The sequence below is a fragment of the Pezoporus flaviventris genome, unplaced genomic scaffold (assembly GCF_033815535.1).
Source record: "Pezoporus flaviventris isolate CSIRO_AGI_PZ_B2104156 unplaced genomic scaffold, CSIRO_AGI_Pfla_v1 ptg000035l, whole genome shotgun sequence".
In the NCBI taxonomy this organism is placed as follows: Eukaryota; Metazoa; Chordata; class Aves; order Psittaciformes; family Psittacidae; genus Pezoporus; species Pezoporus flaviventris.
In genome coordinates this window covers 7,413,650-7,431,985 of record NW_026892583.1, presented here as the reverse complement: position 1 = coordinate 7,431,985, position 18,336 = coordinate 7,413,650, and the positions used below count along the sequence as shown (strand labels likewise).

The 18,336-nt window shown below is 48.3% G+C and overlaps 1 protein-coding gene across 4 annotated transcripts in view; it reads right to left on the bottom strand.

Annotated features, from left to right (window-relative positions):
- Positions 1–2,624: 2,624 nt before the first annotated feature.
- Positions 2,625–18,336, bottom strand: part of LRFN5 (leucine rich repeat and fibronectin type III domain containing 5) — a 54,794-nt gene continuing 39,082 nt past the window's right edge. For 2 of the 4 annotated variants that reach the window (XR_009744947.1, XR_009744945.1), the window contains exons 2-4: positions 10,942–12,349; positions 6,019–10,363; positions 2,625–3,052 (exon numbers count right to left, since the gene is read on the bottom strand). Coding sequence is in view for 1 of the 4 variants with exons in the window: in XM_061462436.1 (XP_061318420.1) it covers positions 2,943–3,052; positions 9,651–10,363; positions 10,942–12,329 (2,211 nt within the window). In the remaining 3 variants the exon portion in view is untranslated. The remainder of the gene's footprint in view (positions 3,053–6,018; positions 10,364–10,941; positions 12,350–18,336) is intronic. The other 2 variants (XR_009744946.1, XM_061462436.1) reach the window with 2 other exon arrangements.

Genomic DNA, 18,336 nt, shown 5'->3' with positions numbered 1-18,336 from the left:
CAGAGGGTACTGCATCCCTATTTCCTGGACCACTGATGAGCCACCAGCTCCTCAGTGTCCACAAACATGTTTTCCTGACCCTTTCTAACCTATGAAGAAAAGCACTTTCCAGTGTTAACCCGTTCACTTACTTTGGTGAGTACCAGTGGTGAGACATTGACCATGGAGCTGTGTCAGGCCTGTGGAGTCACTTGTAGAAAGAGCATTCAAAACAACACAGCGTCTGCCTGTACAGCAGCCCACCTGCATCCCCAGCAAGGCAGAGGGTGCTTAATGCTTGGAGGTGTCAGCTGTTGCAGCACTCACCAGGACCTAAGAAAACACTGTTTGTGGGACAGTACATCCTTCAGCTTTACGACCCAAGGTGATCTGCATGATTCTTCACTAAGTATTCAAGCTTGGGTCCCTGTAACATCATCTTTGCTTCTGGACCAAAGATAACAGGTCACCTTTGCTTGTTGATATTCTCTTTATGTGGGTGAAATGCTGCTAAAGCCATTCTAGGCAAAGTAGCTCCTGTTGCTGGTCCACCAACAGGATTATTCATCCCAGTATACAGCTGGCATGCTCTACTCCACAGACTTTCCAAGGTTTTTTTTCCAAAATTTGATCCACGACTTCGGCACATTTTGCCCCAGTGAAAGCTGGATTTCTAACAAACATTGAGCTGACAGGTGGAACTTACCTTGACAATTAATTAAAAGAATGTAGAAAGGAATCAGCAAGGGAAAAGCAGCTCTGCTATGTGCATGAAAGCTTGAAATTGGAGCCACAGAATGAGGGTAATAACATGATATTAATGTGAAATGAAATCCTGAGAGCTGATATGGTCCATGCAGTGAGTTTGGAACTTGTGGGTTTAATAAGGGTTTCAGCAGCTGCACAGCCTAATGCGGGATGTCAAAAGGAAGCAGCAGCCCCTCAATTCTTCTCATAACTCACACTTCTGAGTCACGGATTCACTCTGCCTGTCTGTTTCGCCAGTGTTAAGTGGCATCTGCTTGCAGTAAGAAAGGTCAATTGTCCTGTAACTTCACCAGGGAAGTCACTTCAGTCTGCAGTAAAAGAGGTCATGAGCTTGCGGACTCAATTTCCATTAAAAGCTTTATTGAAAATTAGTTTATTTTGGGCTCATCCTCTTCCAGAATCCAAACCCCAACTACACTATACAGTAGGAAAGTAAAGAGCAAGATGTGCTGTTACTATAATCCACATCAAATGTGCAGTGCCAGAAAGACCCTTTCCCATACTTTGTGAGAATAAGAGCCATGAGTCCAGCTCCTTATCAAAATAGATATTTTTACCCCTTGAAGTCTCCATTGGCCATGACATTCTTGTGCACTGGATAAAACAGGGACCGCTCATTCCCATAGTCTCTGGAACCAGACCTACACCAAGTTTTCTGCACATGCAAAAGCTCTTGGGTGCCTGGCCCACTGGTGAGCTCAGGGTGCTTGTTGCCAATGCCTTGAGTGAATCCTGCTGCTCGCTCTGCAGCCAACAAAGGAGAAAGTGTAAGAGAAAACCCAAGGGTGAGGCTCCTGGCTTAGCTCAGAGACTCCTCCCATGGGCTGCCTTGACCTGGGGAGATTCTGGTGTCTCTGCTGGTATGGGAAATCATGCTCAGCCAGCTGCCCAGGCTGAGGTCCATCGCCTGCACACTGTGGCAGAAGCACCAGTGGCACCAGGTCCCCCCATGGGGAGCAGCTGGGCCAGGGGAGCCACGTCAGGCAGCTCCATCTCCTGCCCTTCGCACAGCCAGCATGAAGCCAGTCCCACCAACAATAAATGTTTATACTAGCTGTAATCTGTTCCTGAGAAGTTGTATTAAAGCTGGTCAATTCACTGTGGGTTTCATGGAAGCTATAATTAGATCTGTAAGCCATATGGGATTCTTGACAGAGAAAAGAAAAAAAAACAAAAAAAATCCCTGGTCTTGTTTGAGAAGCAAGGCATGACAGGGAGACCTGCAATCACGCTGCATTGGCAGCATGGCCAAAGGGGTTGGTACAGCCACATTGGGGGTGCAGCCCCAGCTGTCCCCTGCCCAGCTTTCCCGTGTTAGGGTTGGCATTGCACAAGAGCTTGTGGCACGCTGTGTTCCATGTTTGGCCTGTTTCACGCCACTCCTGGCACCCAGTGCTCCAGGAGGCCATGGTGCCATACCCCACGTTCCCCACCTGGCCTAGAGAGGGGCAGCCTGGCTGCAAGAGAGGGGGTTTTGTGGGGCCAGCAGCCCCCCAGCTATCCCAACCACAGGCAGTGGCAGATGGGGTGCTCCCTTCCTGCACCAAGCTGTCACCCAGAACCATAGGTCAAAGCGGGGTGGCACTCCTGCAGCACCAGTGCCTGACGCAGTCGGTTACCCTGGGCAGGCAGCACTTGTGGCTGCAGGCTGTGGCCAGCACAGATTAGTGCTGCTCATTCAGCAGAGCAGAGCCCCCACACTGTACGGATGCAGGTACTCCACTGCTGCAGTGCCCAGCCTGACCCCACTCAGCAATGCTGGGCATGCAGAACACAGGCAGCACAGGGCCCTTTTGTGCAGAGAAGCAGCACTGTGTACGGACGGGCATGCCTGCTGTCAGGCAGAACCCTCCAGATCAACCAACATGCCCATGACATCATAGTAAAACATTTATTTGTTCAGGTGATATAAGCTACCATGTTTACAGTTTGTGAACTCACCATTGGAGACAGGAGACATTTAACATGACTCGGGACTGCAGCTGTTGCCACCAGATTTTTCATTGTAATTTTTAAGTTTTATAAAAACCTTGGACACCAGAAAAAAAGGTATTTAGACTTAATGTGGCAGATGGAGATGGGCAATCTGTGAAAGGGGGAAGACAGTTTATCAGACGCAGCCAACCTCGACGGCCTCTTGGCTTTGGCTGCAGCTTCAAGTAAAGGTTTCGGTAGGGTGAGCGTGGTGCAGCACATTAATCTTCAGTGAATTGGAATCGTATTGTTTTCTGCCGAGTAAGAACATCGGTTGCAACGTTTTCAGGGAGCAGAGGAGGGCAGGCATCCTGCGGATCAGCCCCGGCTTCTGTGCAAAGAGACAAAACAGAGACAGTGAGGGAACAAGGAGCAGGATCCGGCCTTTTGCTGCAGCCGAAGCTGACCTGCCATAGGGATGCACTCAGCGGGGCCAGCCTGATCACGGCACTGCATCAACAGCTAGGCAGGGAACAGGCAGCAGAGCCTGCCCTCAGCCCTGCACCCACTCCTTGGGTGCCAGCAGCACTGTGGGACTAGGGCACAGCAGGCAGAGCATGGCAGCTAACAAGAGAAAGGGTTAATGGCAGCTGGCATCCCCAGCCCAGCTCAGCCAGCCATCACCAGCTTCCACACCAGCTGGATGTGCTGGTGCTGCTGCTGAGGGGAAAACCAAACTAACAAAAAATCTTCCTAAACCCCCAAACGGAATCAGTAAAGCTCATTGTTCCAGAATCAAGAGAAATTTATGGTTTCTATATTTGCTTCCACCTTCATTGAGGCCAAGCTTTTCTCCATGGCAGGGGTTTCAACCCTGCATGGTTTCAGAGATTTGCACAGAAGTGAAAAACATCAGCATGGAGCAGTGGCTGGGCACAAATCCAGCACTTGCCTTCACGAGGTGTACATGCGAGACAAAAGGTCACTGTGTTGAGAATGTGCAGATTTTTCATGGTCCTGCTCTGAGGTCCCACATCATTTGCATCAACCCATGGCACTGCGGATAGCAGGACTGCTGCAGGAAAAGCATGGTCCCACCATGCCTGGCCTTGCTCCCTGCCACCCCAACACCACCACTTCACTTACCTTAGCGAATGCAAAACTGCAGTACATAAATGCAAACTAAACACCACGTTCTAAATTCATCCTTGCTTGCTGGGGGTAGCAGCTCCCAGCTGCCTACAGACCATCCATGTGAAGCCAAGGCCAGCTCTGGTGGGGTTCCCTGTGTGACCACATCATGATGCTGTCCTCTGCCACCCCCAAAGACCCAGGACCATGGCCCTTAATGGTTTTCCTCATCTGTCCCTCCCAGTGCAAGTGTTCCCTGCAAAGAAGACTGCACGGCTGGCACACAAAACACAGCGCGCACCTCTAGAGAGGCAGTTTAGCACTCACATGTAAAACTGGCAGCCCAGGAAGAAATGCAGCTCAGCCCCAGGCTAGGCACACCAACTTGGTATCTACTTCCAGATTTATGACAGGAATGCTTTCTGAAGTGCGACGCTTGAAACAACCTGAGGTGATGCAGTTTGTTCCAGAACAACAAAACCAGAAGCTTGTTCTGTTCATATTCATACAGTTGCCATTGTGGGACCTCTCAGCAGCCAGTGATGTGCCATGTTTGCTTTTTTCCCTTTTTAGTTTCCTTCCTTCCTTCCCAGCTAAGTTTCCTTCTTTGTACAGCAGCAGCCTTCACACCCAACTTTGTGAATAGATCAATTATATTAGAAGACTACAGTCAGCAAGACCCATACAATTTGCCTTTTCTTGGTATTGTATTACTGATGACAGAGCATTAACCCTTCAGCCCTACTAACCTGTGCACTTTTATTCATGGACATCTGTACTGGTGTGAAAGCATGACTACAGCCCTGTTCAAACAGTAAAAGTCACCATAGGCCATGTGTATTCTCATTTAGAGAGCTGATTTAATCTGACACTCAATGCCTAATGCAAGGTACCTGCCTGCAGCCTGCGCAGAAAGGAAGGCAGCACTGCTGCCCATGAGGGGTGGGCCAGGGCCAGCCAGACCCTTGGTGGGTGCCTGATGCCCAAAAGGGACAATTCAGCTCTGAGGCGGACGGCAGCAGCAGGGGTGTAGCACTACAGAAGGACCCGCAGAAGGAATGGGCGCCTTGTTCCTGGAAGCCCTGGCTGGCCAGAGGTGCTGCAGTGCATTAACTTACCCAGCACAGGCCAGATCTGACACCAAGTCCAGGCACCCCAACACACAGCAAGGCATGCAGAAACACATTTGCAAAGGGAAAATACAGAATACATGTTTTCTGTAAGCAGCACCCTTTTGACCTTGCCATGATTTGCTTCTTTTAAACCAGAACTTTGACCAATGTTAAAATTACCATACTACCAGGGGAAAGGCACTGTGTGATTTTGTGGCTGTTGTTACTGCTGCTTTAGGAGAGCACTAGAAAACCCCTGGTTGTGAGCAGCACCCTGGAACAGGACAGTAAATGTTCCTAAGCTATTGCAGTGCTGACATGATGCCACTCTGCAAGCAGTACATTCAAGACTCTAGTTTCTCTCCATTAATAGGAAGAGAAGCAATAATAAGTGATAGCAGCTGTGGCCATTACTACTTCTGGTTCCCTCAATTACTGGGGAAGCACCATACTCCCTCTCCATGCAGGGTGCCTGCTGTAGCTCTGGGTACAGTTCCGCAGTGGCAAAAGAAGGGCTGTGCTGCACCTTCTTGAGGGCACATGCACAGCAAGCGCTGGCTGTGTCAGGACTGTCGGCTGTCAGGGCTCATTCCACCGGCATGCAGTGCCAATGCCAGCATCCACCTGGCTCAGCAACCATGCTAAGAAGGTACCACGAGACGCTTTGTGCAGTCCCAAAGCAGTGACCAGCAGCAGGGCTTTCATGGTCTCCAGGAAGCAAGAGCATCCTGGTGCTGCTGGCAGTAAGGTGCCAGCCTCCAGCAGCTTTGCAGGGATAAGACAGCCTTGGCAGGCCCCTTTGGGCAGGCAGCATGCCCAGCAGCAGCCACCCCATGCGGGTTGCGAGGCCCTTCACAGCCTGGGCTGCTCGTCCCCAGGAGCTGTGTCCTCTCTCCCAGGCACCGGACACATGGGTGTTGCTTTCCAGTTCACTCTTCCTTACAACAGGGTGCATGGGGAAGGCCTTCAAACACACAGGAACACGCTGGCAGAAATAAAGCCACATGGGCACCCAGAGCAGAGCAGTACCATATATTCACTGTAAAGAACATGCCCAGAACACAAGCTGAAAAGCAGCACAGAAAACAACTAACACAGCAAACGTTTAACCCACCAAAGCCCTGCTTCTCCAACCAGACATTGTTTGTACCAGCCCTCTTTAACACAACACGTATGCTCTGAGAAAAGGTTTAGGAAAAGTTTTAAGAGGAAGCATGTGCCAGCAAATTTAACAAGAATAAACAAATTTCTGAAGTCGTTTCTCCTCCTCCAGTGCTTGTCCAAAAAGACACCATCTCATAGCTAAAACCTGGGTTTCTCTATTATTGAGAAGCCTCTCAAGGAGCAGACCCGCAGGTGGGTGATGCTCCAGGGGCAGGTTTGCATCTGCTGGAACAAGTCTTTGCTGCCTAGGGTGAAGCCGGAGTTGCAGCACTGGGCTAGCATCCCCTGGCACCCCAGTACTGCCCTACATGTCAGCACCCCCATGATCCACAATGGGGAACATCCTGTTGGGGTTTACTGATATCCTCCATTCTGAAGCATTAGGAAATGTTGCAGTACTGCACTCCGACAAAAGACGTACCAATGTTATTCTGATCAAGGAGTTTCTCAGCACTTTTTCTGCCTCAAACTGTTGGCAACCTCTGGTTTTGCAGAACAGAAAGGACAGAGAATTTCCTCCTTCATAAGGCTTTTCCACACTCTGAATAAAACGAAACATCCTGCTGCACAGTTACTCCAGTGGAAACGGCAGATTTTACACCCAGTGCATTCCCAAGGGACACTCCTCTCTGCCAAAGAAGCGAAAGCTGCACAAGATGAACCCCCAGCTACCCAGGTCTAACCATTCCTACACTATTAGCAGAGAATTAGATCAAACGAAGGGACATATGGTCCTTCTAAGCTGCTTATACATATGCACTGTGGACAAAACACTCAGCTAAATTTCAGTTTAGAAAATTATTAGGGTAAAAAAATCAAAAATATAAAAATAAACCTCCCTAAACCACAAGAAGCTATTAATATTTTAGCACTTTCACAGAACATTAGACACATTTACGTCCAATTACGACATATAAAGCATTTTCATTGGGTGTTTTTAAAATGCACGATTAAAACAAATACCTCAGCAGAAAACCTTTGAAGCTATCTCTATACCCAAGTACTGGTGCTGTCTGCAGAGAGCAGCTTCTCACTGGGACATGAGAGCACTTGCTTTTACCATGTTTGACAGTGCCTTTGGCATCAGACTACTGGAGGTTGGACAAATACTCACTGCCTCTGACAGTGTACTATTTTAATAGCTAGCTTCTGTGCACACAGCCTCTTGAGAAGAATGTAGTCTTCCAGAGAAATCTAGGGAGGGATTTTTTTGGGGTGGCTGAGGTTTTTTTGTTACTTTTGCAGTAAGAAGGGGGCATTCTAATTTTGAGGCTTCATTTCCTTTTTTGTCTCTGCATTTCCCAAGGGAAGTTAAAAGGGCTCTCTAAAAAAGAAACAGCCTCTTCTGTTTATGTCCTTTGCACCACTCCCACCCAGACTTCTTTTTTCCACACCAGGCAGCAAAATCACAGAGAGCAACCCACGATGGCTGAGAGGAAGAAGGGTCACCTTGCCTGCGCATCAGCCCTGAGCTTCAGGGCCTCAGAGACCAGGGGCCTGCCAGATGTCCCCAGACACAAGACATCCCCATCCACAACTGCTCTCGAGCTGGCCCTCTGCCCTGGTTAGAACCAGGGCATCTCCAGGCATCTGCTTGGGTTACATTGCCCTCAAGCGCAAGCACACAGGGTGTAAAATGTAACTATTCTAACATTTTAATGGCCACAATGCCCCAGTCAAACCTGTTATTTGGCATTTGAGAATGCACTAATATTGCAGAGTTAAGCTGTCTCTAATTTAAACATGATGACCACATGAGTTTAATTAATATGAATGGTAGACTTTTCTTTAGAACAAGCAGAGCAGCAGAACCCCTCACACATGGGGGTTTTCAATTGCTATCACCTATTGCCAGATGTTATGTCTATCCCACAGGCACTGCAATCAGCAGGTTGAAGATGAGACCATCTTCCAGTCCCATTATGCATGGGGATTAAACAGAACTGGAATAAACCATAGAGTTTACAAGAAATATGCCCCAAAAGTCCAGGAAAGACAGAAATAACCATTATCATCCTCATCAATCACCACTGTGAGGCACTGAATGGCTACGAACCCGTCTGCTGCAGCCCTGCCCTGCAGCTCTGGGATGACCCACCAGCCCTACTCGCTGCCCCTGCTTGGCTCCCTGTCCCACACCCCAAGATGCCAGCACTCTGCCTGGTGCCCCCCATCACATCTCTTGTCCCACAGGAGTCCTGCGGGACTGCTGCAGTGCCCATGCCGCAGTGCTGCTCCCACACTTCCCGCAGGCTCCCATTTCCAGCGTTCCACGCCTCATACCCCTGTGCTGATGGGAAGGAACAACCTTCACTGCACTGACTGCCAGAGCAGGAATCAGGTCTGAAAACGGAGCAGCAAACCCAGTCCCGCATGAGTTGGGCACAGCATCCCTGCTGCTGAACACAATGTGTTTTTCCAGCATTGGCACTAGGCAAAGCCATTGTGGCAGCAGGACCAGGCTCTCGGACGGGGCTGAGAAGGGTGCGCAGTGAGTGGCTGGTCACCACTGCCAGACCCAGCACCGCAGGATGAGGGTGCTCAGGGTCTACATGTCAGGCACTCTCTTGGTGAGGTCCAGTGGCAGAGTCCTGCTGCTCCACCAGCACCCAACCCCAGCAAGCCAGACCCCAGCAGGAGGAGAGGGACCCCGGCACCCTCCTCCTGCTCCTCCTGGCCCCACAGTAGGACCCACTGAGCAGCAACCCACAGGCCCCAGCACAGCTCTGGGGTGGCAGTTACCGTGAGGCTGGCTGGTGTACGGAGTGAATAGTTTATTTTACACAACATAACAACACAGCGTTGCTGTTCTTGTACAGCATCTGCCTAAAAACAAAGGCAACACCATTGTCACGGAAAAGAAATATACAGTCTGACCGTTTTAAAAAATATCATTTTACTGATTGATCCAGAAGTGGTTATTTGTTAGCTTGGAGGAAATTTCATTTCCTTTATAAAAGGCTTTTTCTGTGAAAACTCTCTCTTTTGTTTTCTGCTACTGCAGAACCAGGAAGCCAGTCCTAGAGTAGGGAAGGCACTGGTGCTGTTTCATGCTTCTTTTTCACCCCTTAATCTTTTTTTTTTCCTTTTTTTTTTATTTTTATACTTTTAACCTCTAAATGTTGCCTTCGGTTTTGATATTAAATAAAACCAAATGAAAACTAAATAAAACCCCGTGTGCACTGGGTGGCTTATACAGAACCCTGCATGAACAAGCCATTAATCAGCGAGACAGCAGTGGACTTCCAAATCCAATTCCCTGGAAGAGGGAGATTCACACGTTTGGCATTTTTTCATTGAAATAAAAACTAAAATAAAAAAAGAAAAATAATAACAAAAAAAAAAAGGCAGGTCACACAGTGCTTTCCAATATCCACTCAGAACTGGAGAAAGTTGCTTTTCCACTATTCACATCAGAGCTGTCCGACTGAACTAGCATCCCATTCATGGACATGCTCCTTTTGGACCGCAGTCCGCCTGCGCCCCAGGTGCTGCCGGGGCAGCGGGACTCCATCAGCTCGCCGCCCAGGGAGAGCCTGCGCTTGGCTCGGGATGCGTCAGCTGGCAAAGTGAGGAACTTACTTGGCTTTGATTGTGCTCTTTTGTACGTGGGGGCCCCTTTGACAGAGTCAGGGGGACGGCTAGCTAACTGCAGGGCAGTGGAGTTATTTCTGTTACTGTTTTGGGACTCGATACTGCTGACAGCTTCACTCTGCGACTCGCTGCTTGGCTTTGGCCCCGACTTTCGCTTCTGCTTCTGGGAGACAGAAGTGCTAGAAGTCCAGGTGGGAGGCAAAGTGGAGGTAGTAGTGGCCGAGTCCTGGCTGGAGCCAGTCTCTGGTGACTGCGTCACGCCATCGCTAGCAGCCTTGCAGCACTGGATGCCCTCTTCATGCCCAACAGCCTGCTTGGACATCGACTGCGACAGCACCCCACTGCAGCCCTGGATCTGAGCCCCGTTCGTCTGTGAGTATACGTTGCTGACCTTGGTGGCCTTCTGCTGCCCGTTGTTGTTACACACCTTGTAGCGGATCATGAGGATGATGATGAACACAAGCACAGAGGCCACAATGATCCCACCAATGATGATAATCATGGTCCCACCCAGGAACTGGGACTGCATGAAGTGGCAGCGCACATAATCCTGCTCAGTGGTGAACTGCGTGCAGCCCACCACCCTGGTGGCGGTGAGCGAGGTGATCCCGTCGTCGTAGATCGCCAGGACGCAGAGGTCATACACAGTCCCAGCAGCCAGGTTGTTGACCAGGAAGGTTTTGCTTGTGGGAGGTATCATTCTGAGGGAGAAGGAAACTAGTGTGAATGAACCCAGAAAACCCACAGGCACCTCCCTGCTGTGTGTCACGCTCCCTGGCAGCAGTGAGCACCACCAAGCAGGCCGCCAAGAGAGTGACCACGTCAAAAACATAAAAGAAATTGCCAAGCAAAGACAGTTTTGACCAGTGTGACTGTGACACCCGGTAGCACAGAGCCCCTCCGAACTCAGCTAACACACCAGCATGGACACTTCCTGAAAATGTACAAGGAATGCATTTCCAGACACCTTTCTCCCTGTGTTTTCATAAAGCTGAGAGTGTTATGATCCATTTAACTCATCTAAACTTCACAACCTTTCTGCCAATCACATTAGTTCAGAGGATTAGAGATCCATTTGCATTATCTAAAAATAACACTGTTCAAGATAATTTCCCTATTTGGGATGAGTCTTTCCCGCAACTCCCAGCATCTGCTCCACAGGCAGGGTGCTGCGTGGGAACCTGCTGCTCCAGTGGGGAGGCTACCTGGAGCCAGGGGCAGCACATCAGTGCTGAGCAGCCTGGTAGGGCCCAGCACAGCAGGGCTGGGGCTGCCTTACCTGTAAACAAGGGAGTCATCATAAGTACCATTGTACTGGATTTGGAACATACGTATCCCAGGTATATTCCTCTGAAAATTGAATTTCAGCAGAGCAGTAGAAGATGTTGCTTCCGCAACGACCACCTTCTTATCTTGGCTGACTTTAGTATCCCCATTGCTACTGCTCGCGTTGGAGCCTGACTTGGTGGAAGTAGAGATATCCGAGGAGCCAGGGTCAGGCTCATGGATGTGGTTCGTGCTGTTCAGCAAGTGGGGGAGTTTGATTATGTGCAGGTCCACTGTCTGCGTGGCCTCCCCAGCTGGATTGGAAGCAATGCAGGTGAAGGAGCCTGTATCCTTCACCGTTGTTATCAGGATGTCAAGTGTCCCGTTGTCATACACCACAGACCTCGTTGCATTTGAAATCAGTTTGCCCTCAGGTGAAATCCAATGAATTGCTGGCTCAGGGTCCCCCCGGGCCTTACACCGCAATGCTGCCCGCTGGCCCTCCAGCACCCGCAGCTCATGGGTGTGCCGGGTGATGAGAGGAGGCTCACACAGGAACTCCTCCTCAGGGATTGACCAGAAGTACCGGCCAGACAAGAGCGTAGGAGAAGCACAAGTCTCCAGGTCATCCTCCCTTGAAAGACGCCTCAACCACAAAAGCTCACAGTTGCAATGCAAAGGGTTCCCACCAAAGCTCAATGCAAAAGTCGAGGGGCTGATAATTCCTGAGGTTGCTAGTACTTGAGCTCGCTGGAAGAGAGGATCAGGTGGTAGCTTCTGCAGTTTGTTAGACGTGACATCCAACCTGGTCATTTTGTGCAGGTGGGAGAAGGTCCCCTTGGGAATATGGTCAATCATGTTATGGTCTAGACTGAGAGTGTGCAAACTAACCATCTTCTCCACGGCATCCCAGGGGATGGTTTCCAGGTTGTTGTAAGACAAATCCAATTCCTCAAGAGCTAAAACATCATCAAAAGCTGTAGAAGAAATTAAAGTCAGCTGGTTGTTGTTAAGTATCAAGTGGTGAAGATTGGAGAGTCCACTGAACATGTCATTTGTGATCTTAGTCAATCGGTTGCTGTTCAGATGCAAAGCCCGCAAATTACGCAAGTCAGCAAATGCGTGAGGTGTAATAAAACTGATTGTATTCCTGGACAGTGTCAGGTCCACCAGGCTGGTCATATTGGCAAAGTCCTTCCTTTTAATGTTTGTAACAAAGTTGTCTGCCAGCCGTAACTCCACGGTCCTCCTGTCAATATTGGGAGGAACAAATAAGAGCCCTTTCTTGGCACAAAGGGTGGCAAGGTTCGGAGACAAAATCTGACAGACACAGCGCTTTGGGCAGATCTGAGCTCTCACCGCTATGCCAATGAACAGCAGAAACAAAAGCAGTTTTTCCATTGTAGATCAGGTTCAAGAGCCTGTAAGGGAGAGCAAACGTTTGTTAGTCTCTGCAAGATGAGCAAATGACATTATGAAAAATCAAAAACAAACTGTCTGTGATTAAATCATGAAGCTGAGGTTCATGTAATGGTGCATCATCCTTATGTTGTTACCTGATGTCTTTATCATTCTCCATATCCTGACACAACAGCTACGATACTACATTCCAGAAGAACATTGAGAGACAGGTATCTTTGCATACACACATATATAACCACAAACATCCAGACACCTATATACAAATGGTGTCAGCAGTGTCCTCTGGGGCCCTGCTGCTAGAGCTCAGCTCTGCTGTGCAAGGTACCTCCATGCCAAGCACTCCACTTTCTGACAGAAGCTTCTGACCTCGCTGCCTGGAGTTACTTTGCCATAATGCCCTTTATGTATTGAAAATGAGAGGTTATTCATGTGCACTTCACTTGCTAGGACAAAGCTCCCAGCGGCCTCTAAATCATGGCAATTCAATGAGTTTACAGACATCTCTACCAAACAACTAAGCTCTTAACTCTATTTTCAGAATAAACTTGGAAGGAACTAATTTTGTGTTATTCCAGACCCCAAAATGCAAATAAAACAACTTAAAAAAAAAACCAAACCAAACAAACCCCCCACCCCCCAGAAAAAAAAACAAACAAAAAAAACAACTAAAAAAAAAAACCAAAAAAAAACCAAGAAAAGCCCCCCATAACAACAAAGGTCTAAATAAAAATGGAACATGAGCTAATTTTAGATCATCACTGTTTTCCCAGCTCCCACAACCAGTAGCACTGAACTCTTCTCCCAGAAAACCTGACAGTTCCATTAGCCTTATCTCATACCCTGCCAGATCCAGGATCTTCAGAGTATGGAAACAAGGAAGAAAACAACAGTGCCCACACCAGTTAAATGAAATCATCCATCATGACTGTGCCAAAAATTCAGTGAGCACAGCGGTGCTGGTTTCTGCACCACGATGCGTCAGCATCCCCCATGGCACAGGCAGGCAGGGAGAAGGCGTCTACTCCTCCATGGAACAGGAGGGCTGGAGGGAGCATGGTCCTGTGGAGGAAGGGAGACCTATGTGTCTGAGAAGAAACTTGTGCAGTCGTAAGCAACGGAGCACAGAGGGACTCACATCGGAGATGAAGCTCCCTTCAGGACTCATAAAATTATACATGTACAGATAGGATTACTCAGATGTATTATCAACATAGAAATGTACTAATGAAGCTCATCTAAAATAAAATTAACTTTCACAACCATCAAGCATCTTGAATAGTCACAGATATTTAAAGACATTTAATGTCAGAACAGCAATTAGTCCAGTCCATCCATAGTCCATGACCAGTGCCATGCAAACTAAGAGGAGCTAACAAGTTGCAAATAAGATGAGTGAAAACGCTGGCCTCTAAACCCTGCTCTTTAGCACTATCTATTTATTTTTTTTCCTGCTATTTCTGGGGACTGCTGGGTTTCATGACAACTGGCTTCAGTCCTTGAGTGGCCACTGGAAAAAACCCTCAAGTATTCTACAATACTCATCAACTGAGTATGCTCCTGCAGCATGGCCTACCACTACTGCAGTTCTGGGAACCATTACCATAGCCATTACCATTACTCCTACCATTAATTCTGGCAGAAAACTGTTTCGTGGGTTCAGTTTTGTCCAGCCTGTGCTAGCACTGCAGGTCAGGGTTGTTCTACAGGTGAAATGGACTTGGAGGAGAACAGTGATGCTGAGATTCATGTGGAAGCAGCAGCTCAGGGCATCCTCAGCATGACTGCCAGGGTCCCCAGACAGCCTTGGCGGGGGACACTATGCTCATTTAGATTTGCTAACTCAATAATGCTAATTTAGATTTGTAGCTGTGATTAAAGTAATGTGCTTGGATTCAAGTTCATCTGAAGAACTATACAAGATTAAAACCAAATCAGCAAGGTGAATTTACACTTTGGAAATACTGTTACAAGATGAAACAGAGATGTAAGGAGACGCAGACTTAAACAACAGCTGGAATGACAAGGTTATGACAAGGTTGCCCACCAGTGGATGTAGGTTTTTTGGATTTCAGGAGAGCTTTTGATACAGTCTCTGACACTATTCTCTGGACAAAATGCCCAGCACATGGCAAGCACATGGCAAGCACAATGCAAGAGTCAAACACTGGGCTGAAGGGTTGGGCTTTAACGGTTGTAACAAATGGGGTGAGATCCTGCTGGTGGCCAGTCACTAGCTATGCCCCCAGGACTCAGGTTTAGGTTTAGGGCCAGTCCTGTCCAGTATTTCTACCAGTGACCTGGACAGGGAGGTGAGCACACACCATGTAACCCTGCCAATGACACTAACCTAGGAGGAGCTCCTCAAGGGTACTTATGGAGAGGTCTTGGTGGATCAGAGCACTAGCAACCACCAGCCCCATTGATTGTAATGGGGAGATTCATGACCTGGGACCTGATCTGTCTGCCAGTATACCTCAGCCCTCTTGCATATCTGCCAGTGGCTGCTGGCACCATAACGGGCCCCTCGGCAGCCTCACCTGGGGAGGGAGGACTGACCCCATGCGATGGGGACAGGACTGTGCCAGCACCCACAGGACTTTTAAAATCCCTCCAGGTCCATCAGCTCTCTCACACTGCAGCTTGGGAAACTGCTGGGGGGGAAATGAGGAGGGCAGAGAAAAGCAGGCATGACATTTCTCTTGGACCATGTACAAGCCCTGCATGGGAGCTGGTCTCCACATTGAGCTGTCTTAACCAAAGCCAGAGGTGCCTGTGGGCTCCCACTGCTGCCCAGTGTCCAGCTGTTCCTGGTAAACAGTTTGTTAACCAACCTTATCAGGTTTTTTTTTAAGTGTCACATAAGTTGTCATAGAATCATAGAATACTAGGTTGGAAAGGACCACAAAAATCATTTGATCCAACCTAGGCTATATGTCCTAGCACCCTGGCCAGCTGAATCTTGAAAGTGTCCAACACTGGGGAATCCACCACTTCCCTGTGGAGATTATTCCAATGGCTGATGGTTCTCATTGGGAAAAATTTTCCTCTTGTGGCCAGCTGGAATGTCCCCAGGAGTAACTTGTGCCCATCACCCCATGTCTGTTCTGACTCCTTGTAAAAAGGGAGTCTCTGTCTTTGTTGTAGCCACTCTTCAAATACTGGAATATGGTGATAAGAAGTGTGAGCAAAGCTTAAAAGAAGTTGCGTGTTTGCACAAATGCTCACAAGTGCCCCAAGATCTGTATGTCATGCAAAGATATACTGACATTTGCAGCTGAAGCTGTACTGGACACTTCAATTGATAGAAACAGCAAAACCACACATGGATCTCGATGACTGCACCCAGCCTGCGTGCCCCCACTGTGTAGGGACAGAGACAACCCATCCTCCCCAGGCTGGACATCAACCCTCGCCACAGGGGCAGCAGAAACATTTCACCACCTTGCTGAAAGAAGCCAAAATATTTGCCTGTGGGTATGTTCAGTGTACTGAAGTCTCATGGCTATGGCCCACAACCGAGATACTCTAGAAGGCAGCAGGAACTGCAGGATCTAGTGGCTTAGAACAGCTGCCATAAGAAGGCATGACTTTTGAAAGTCAGCCAGGCCATGCATCCTCTCCTGTCCCAGCACACATCTTCCTGCACACAGACAACTTGCAGTGACAACAGCATTGACACAGTTTACAGCTCATTGTAGAAAACACCTTTTTGACATAGCAAAGAGTTATCTGATTATCATTACTTAAAAAAGAAAGAAAAAGAAAGCATATTATTACCATTAAACACATAGAGATATGCTAGTATCCTAGTATCTTATTCTTTAGGGACTGTAGTGATAGGACAAGAGGTAACAGGTTAAAACTTAAACAGGGGAAGTTTAGATTGGATATAAGGAAGAAGTTCTTTACTGTAAGGGTGGTGAGGCACTGGAATGGGTTGCCCAAGGAAGATGTGAATGCTCCATCCCTGGCGGTGATGAAGGCCAGGCTGGACAGAGCCTTGGGTGGCATGGTTTAGTGTGAGATGTGCCTGCCTATGGCAAGGGGTGCTGGAACTAGATGATCTTAAGGTCCTTTCCAACCCTAACTATTCTGTGATTCTGTGATTCTGTGAAGGTGCACATTGCTTTCATTTACTACTTGGTGTCTGCAAAAAGATAGGGATAGTCAAGCTCCTACGGTGGCATTTCTGATTCACACACACAAAAAAGCTCTCATATACCAATTATAAATCAATTTAGTTACTACATTTAATAATTTGAGTTATTAAATCTATCTATAAAAACTAACTACAAATCACAGTGGGCTGTATGGCTCATTGCCATACAGATGGGAAAATTGTGTCTCTGAAGAGGAAAGGACCCCATCAGCCTCTGGTGCATGGTGCCTTTGGGACTGGGGCCTGCTACTTCTCCTACTGATTTGAAATGGCTAAACTAGGGCACTGTCCCCACACTTGTAGCCCCTGTTCCAGAGCAGAGGAAGTCCTTCCCCTTATTCATTTTTCACAGCTACATAGTGGGTCTGACACCAGTTCAGCAGAGCAGAACTCTTCTTTCCTGTCAGCCCCATTCCCACCTTAGCCATGCCCCCAGTGCGGACTTTGGTCTCCAGATGCCCCAAGTCCCTTTGGCTGTAAATCAGCCATCCCTGCACAGAGGAAGTACCTTGGGCTCATCTGGGCCAAAGCCCGTGCTATGCCCAGGGCACTGTGTCTGTGGGGGAGAGGCTGTGCCTGTGCACACCTCAAAGGTACCCCATCAGCAGCAGGGTAGGAAAATAAATGACCATCTACTGGTTCTAGCACCAAATTGAGGTCATGTAAAGGGCTAATGAATTTGAAATTTGGAATTGATCCAAGAGACATGAGAATGAAATGTCATGATGTACGCCAAGCTGAGATTGCTCCTCTTTCCTGATGTGCTGCTTGCTTTTTGGCTTTTTGCCCCATCTTCTTTGGGAGAAATAGGTTTTCTGATACTTAGTACAGCATCTGCTGCCATGTCCACTGCTATAAAGGGTAATTTACATATTGTGAAGTACATAACATACGGAAGCAGCGGGATCCAGGAGACAGTAATTAATTAGCAAACGATTTCCACTGCATCCGATCCAGTTCAGATGGTAGGTGCTACATAGAGTCAATGAGCCGGGTAAACCCAATACAGCACTCTGGTAGCTGTTCGGAGTCAGCTGCTAATACAGTGCTTGGCTCAGACATAATCTGTCATCACTGAGGTCACGACAGAAGATATTGACCGCCTTTCCTAACCCTCCAGGCCTCAGCAGAAGTGGTGATTTTAAGGTCTTTGCAAATGCAATTTCATGGTAGGAAAAAAAAAAAAAGAGGTCTAGCAGCTGATGATGTTCACCTGCTGGGAATGAAGGATGGGGAAATAGCTGGCACCAGTTACCAAAATCATCCTGCCGCCATGCTAAAATGGGCACATAGAAATGAAGGTGCTGTGATATATGGCATACCAATTGCTAAAACTACTTAAGTAGAGAACAAGGAGCTTCAATTTCACAAAGGTCAAGGGTTTGTAAGCACGCCTGAGTGTTTTGCTGAATTGGAAACACAGTGCCTAAAAAACCAGAAACACTCAGAACAAAGAACCTCCCACAGAGGTTTCCCCAGGGGCTCTGCTGGCTTCAGCTGCTGCATGGACCACAACCAGGGACCAGAGCCACAGACCAGGACCATGGTCTCTCACCCCAGCGGTATGCACTACGTGCTCCACCAGAGGCAAAGCCCTCACACACTGCTGAGGGGTAACATCTGAAACAGGCAGTAAGGAGCCCTCAGCTGCAAGGCAGCTTCTGATGTCCAGCCTGCCTATTAGCACTGCAGGGAGCACATGCTGCTTTGGTGCTTTGACACTTACAACACTTCCTGCAGGACTGAGCAGGGGAATCACCATGTGGAGACATGCTATGAAGGAAATAGTGCAGCCCCGTCTTTGTTAAGGGGCTTCAAACACTGCAA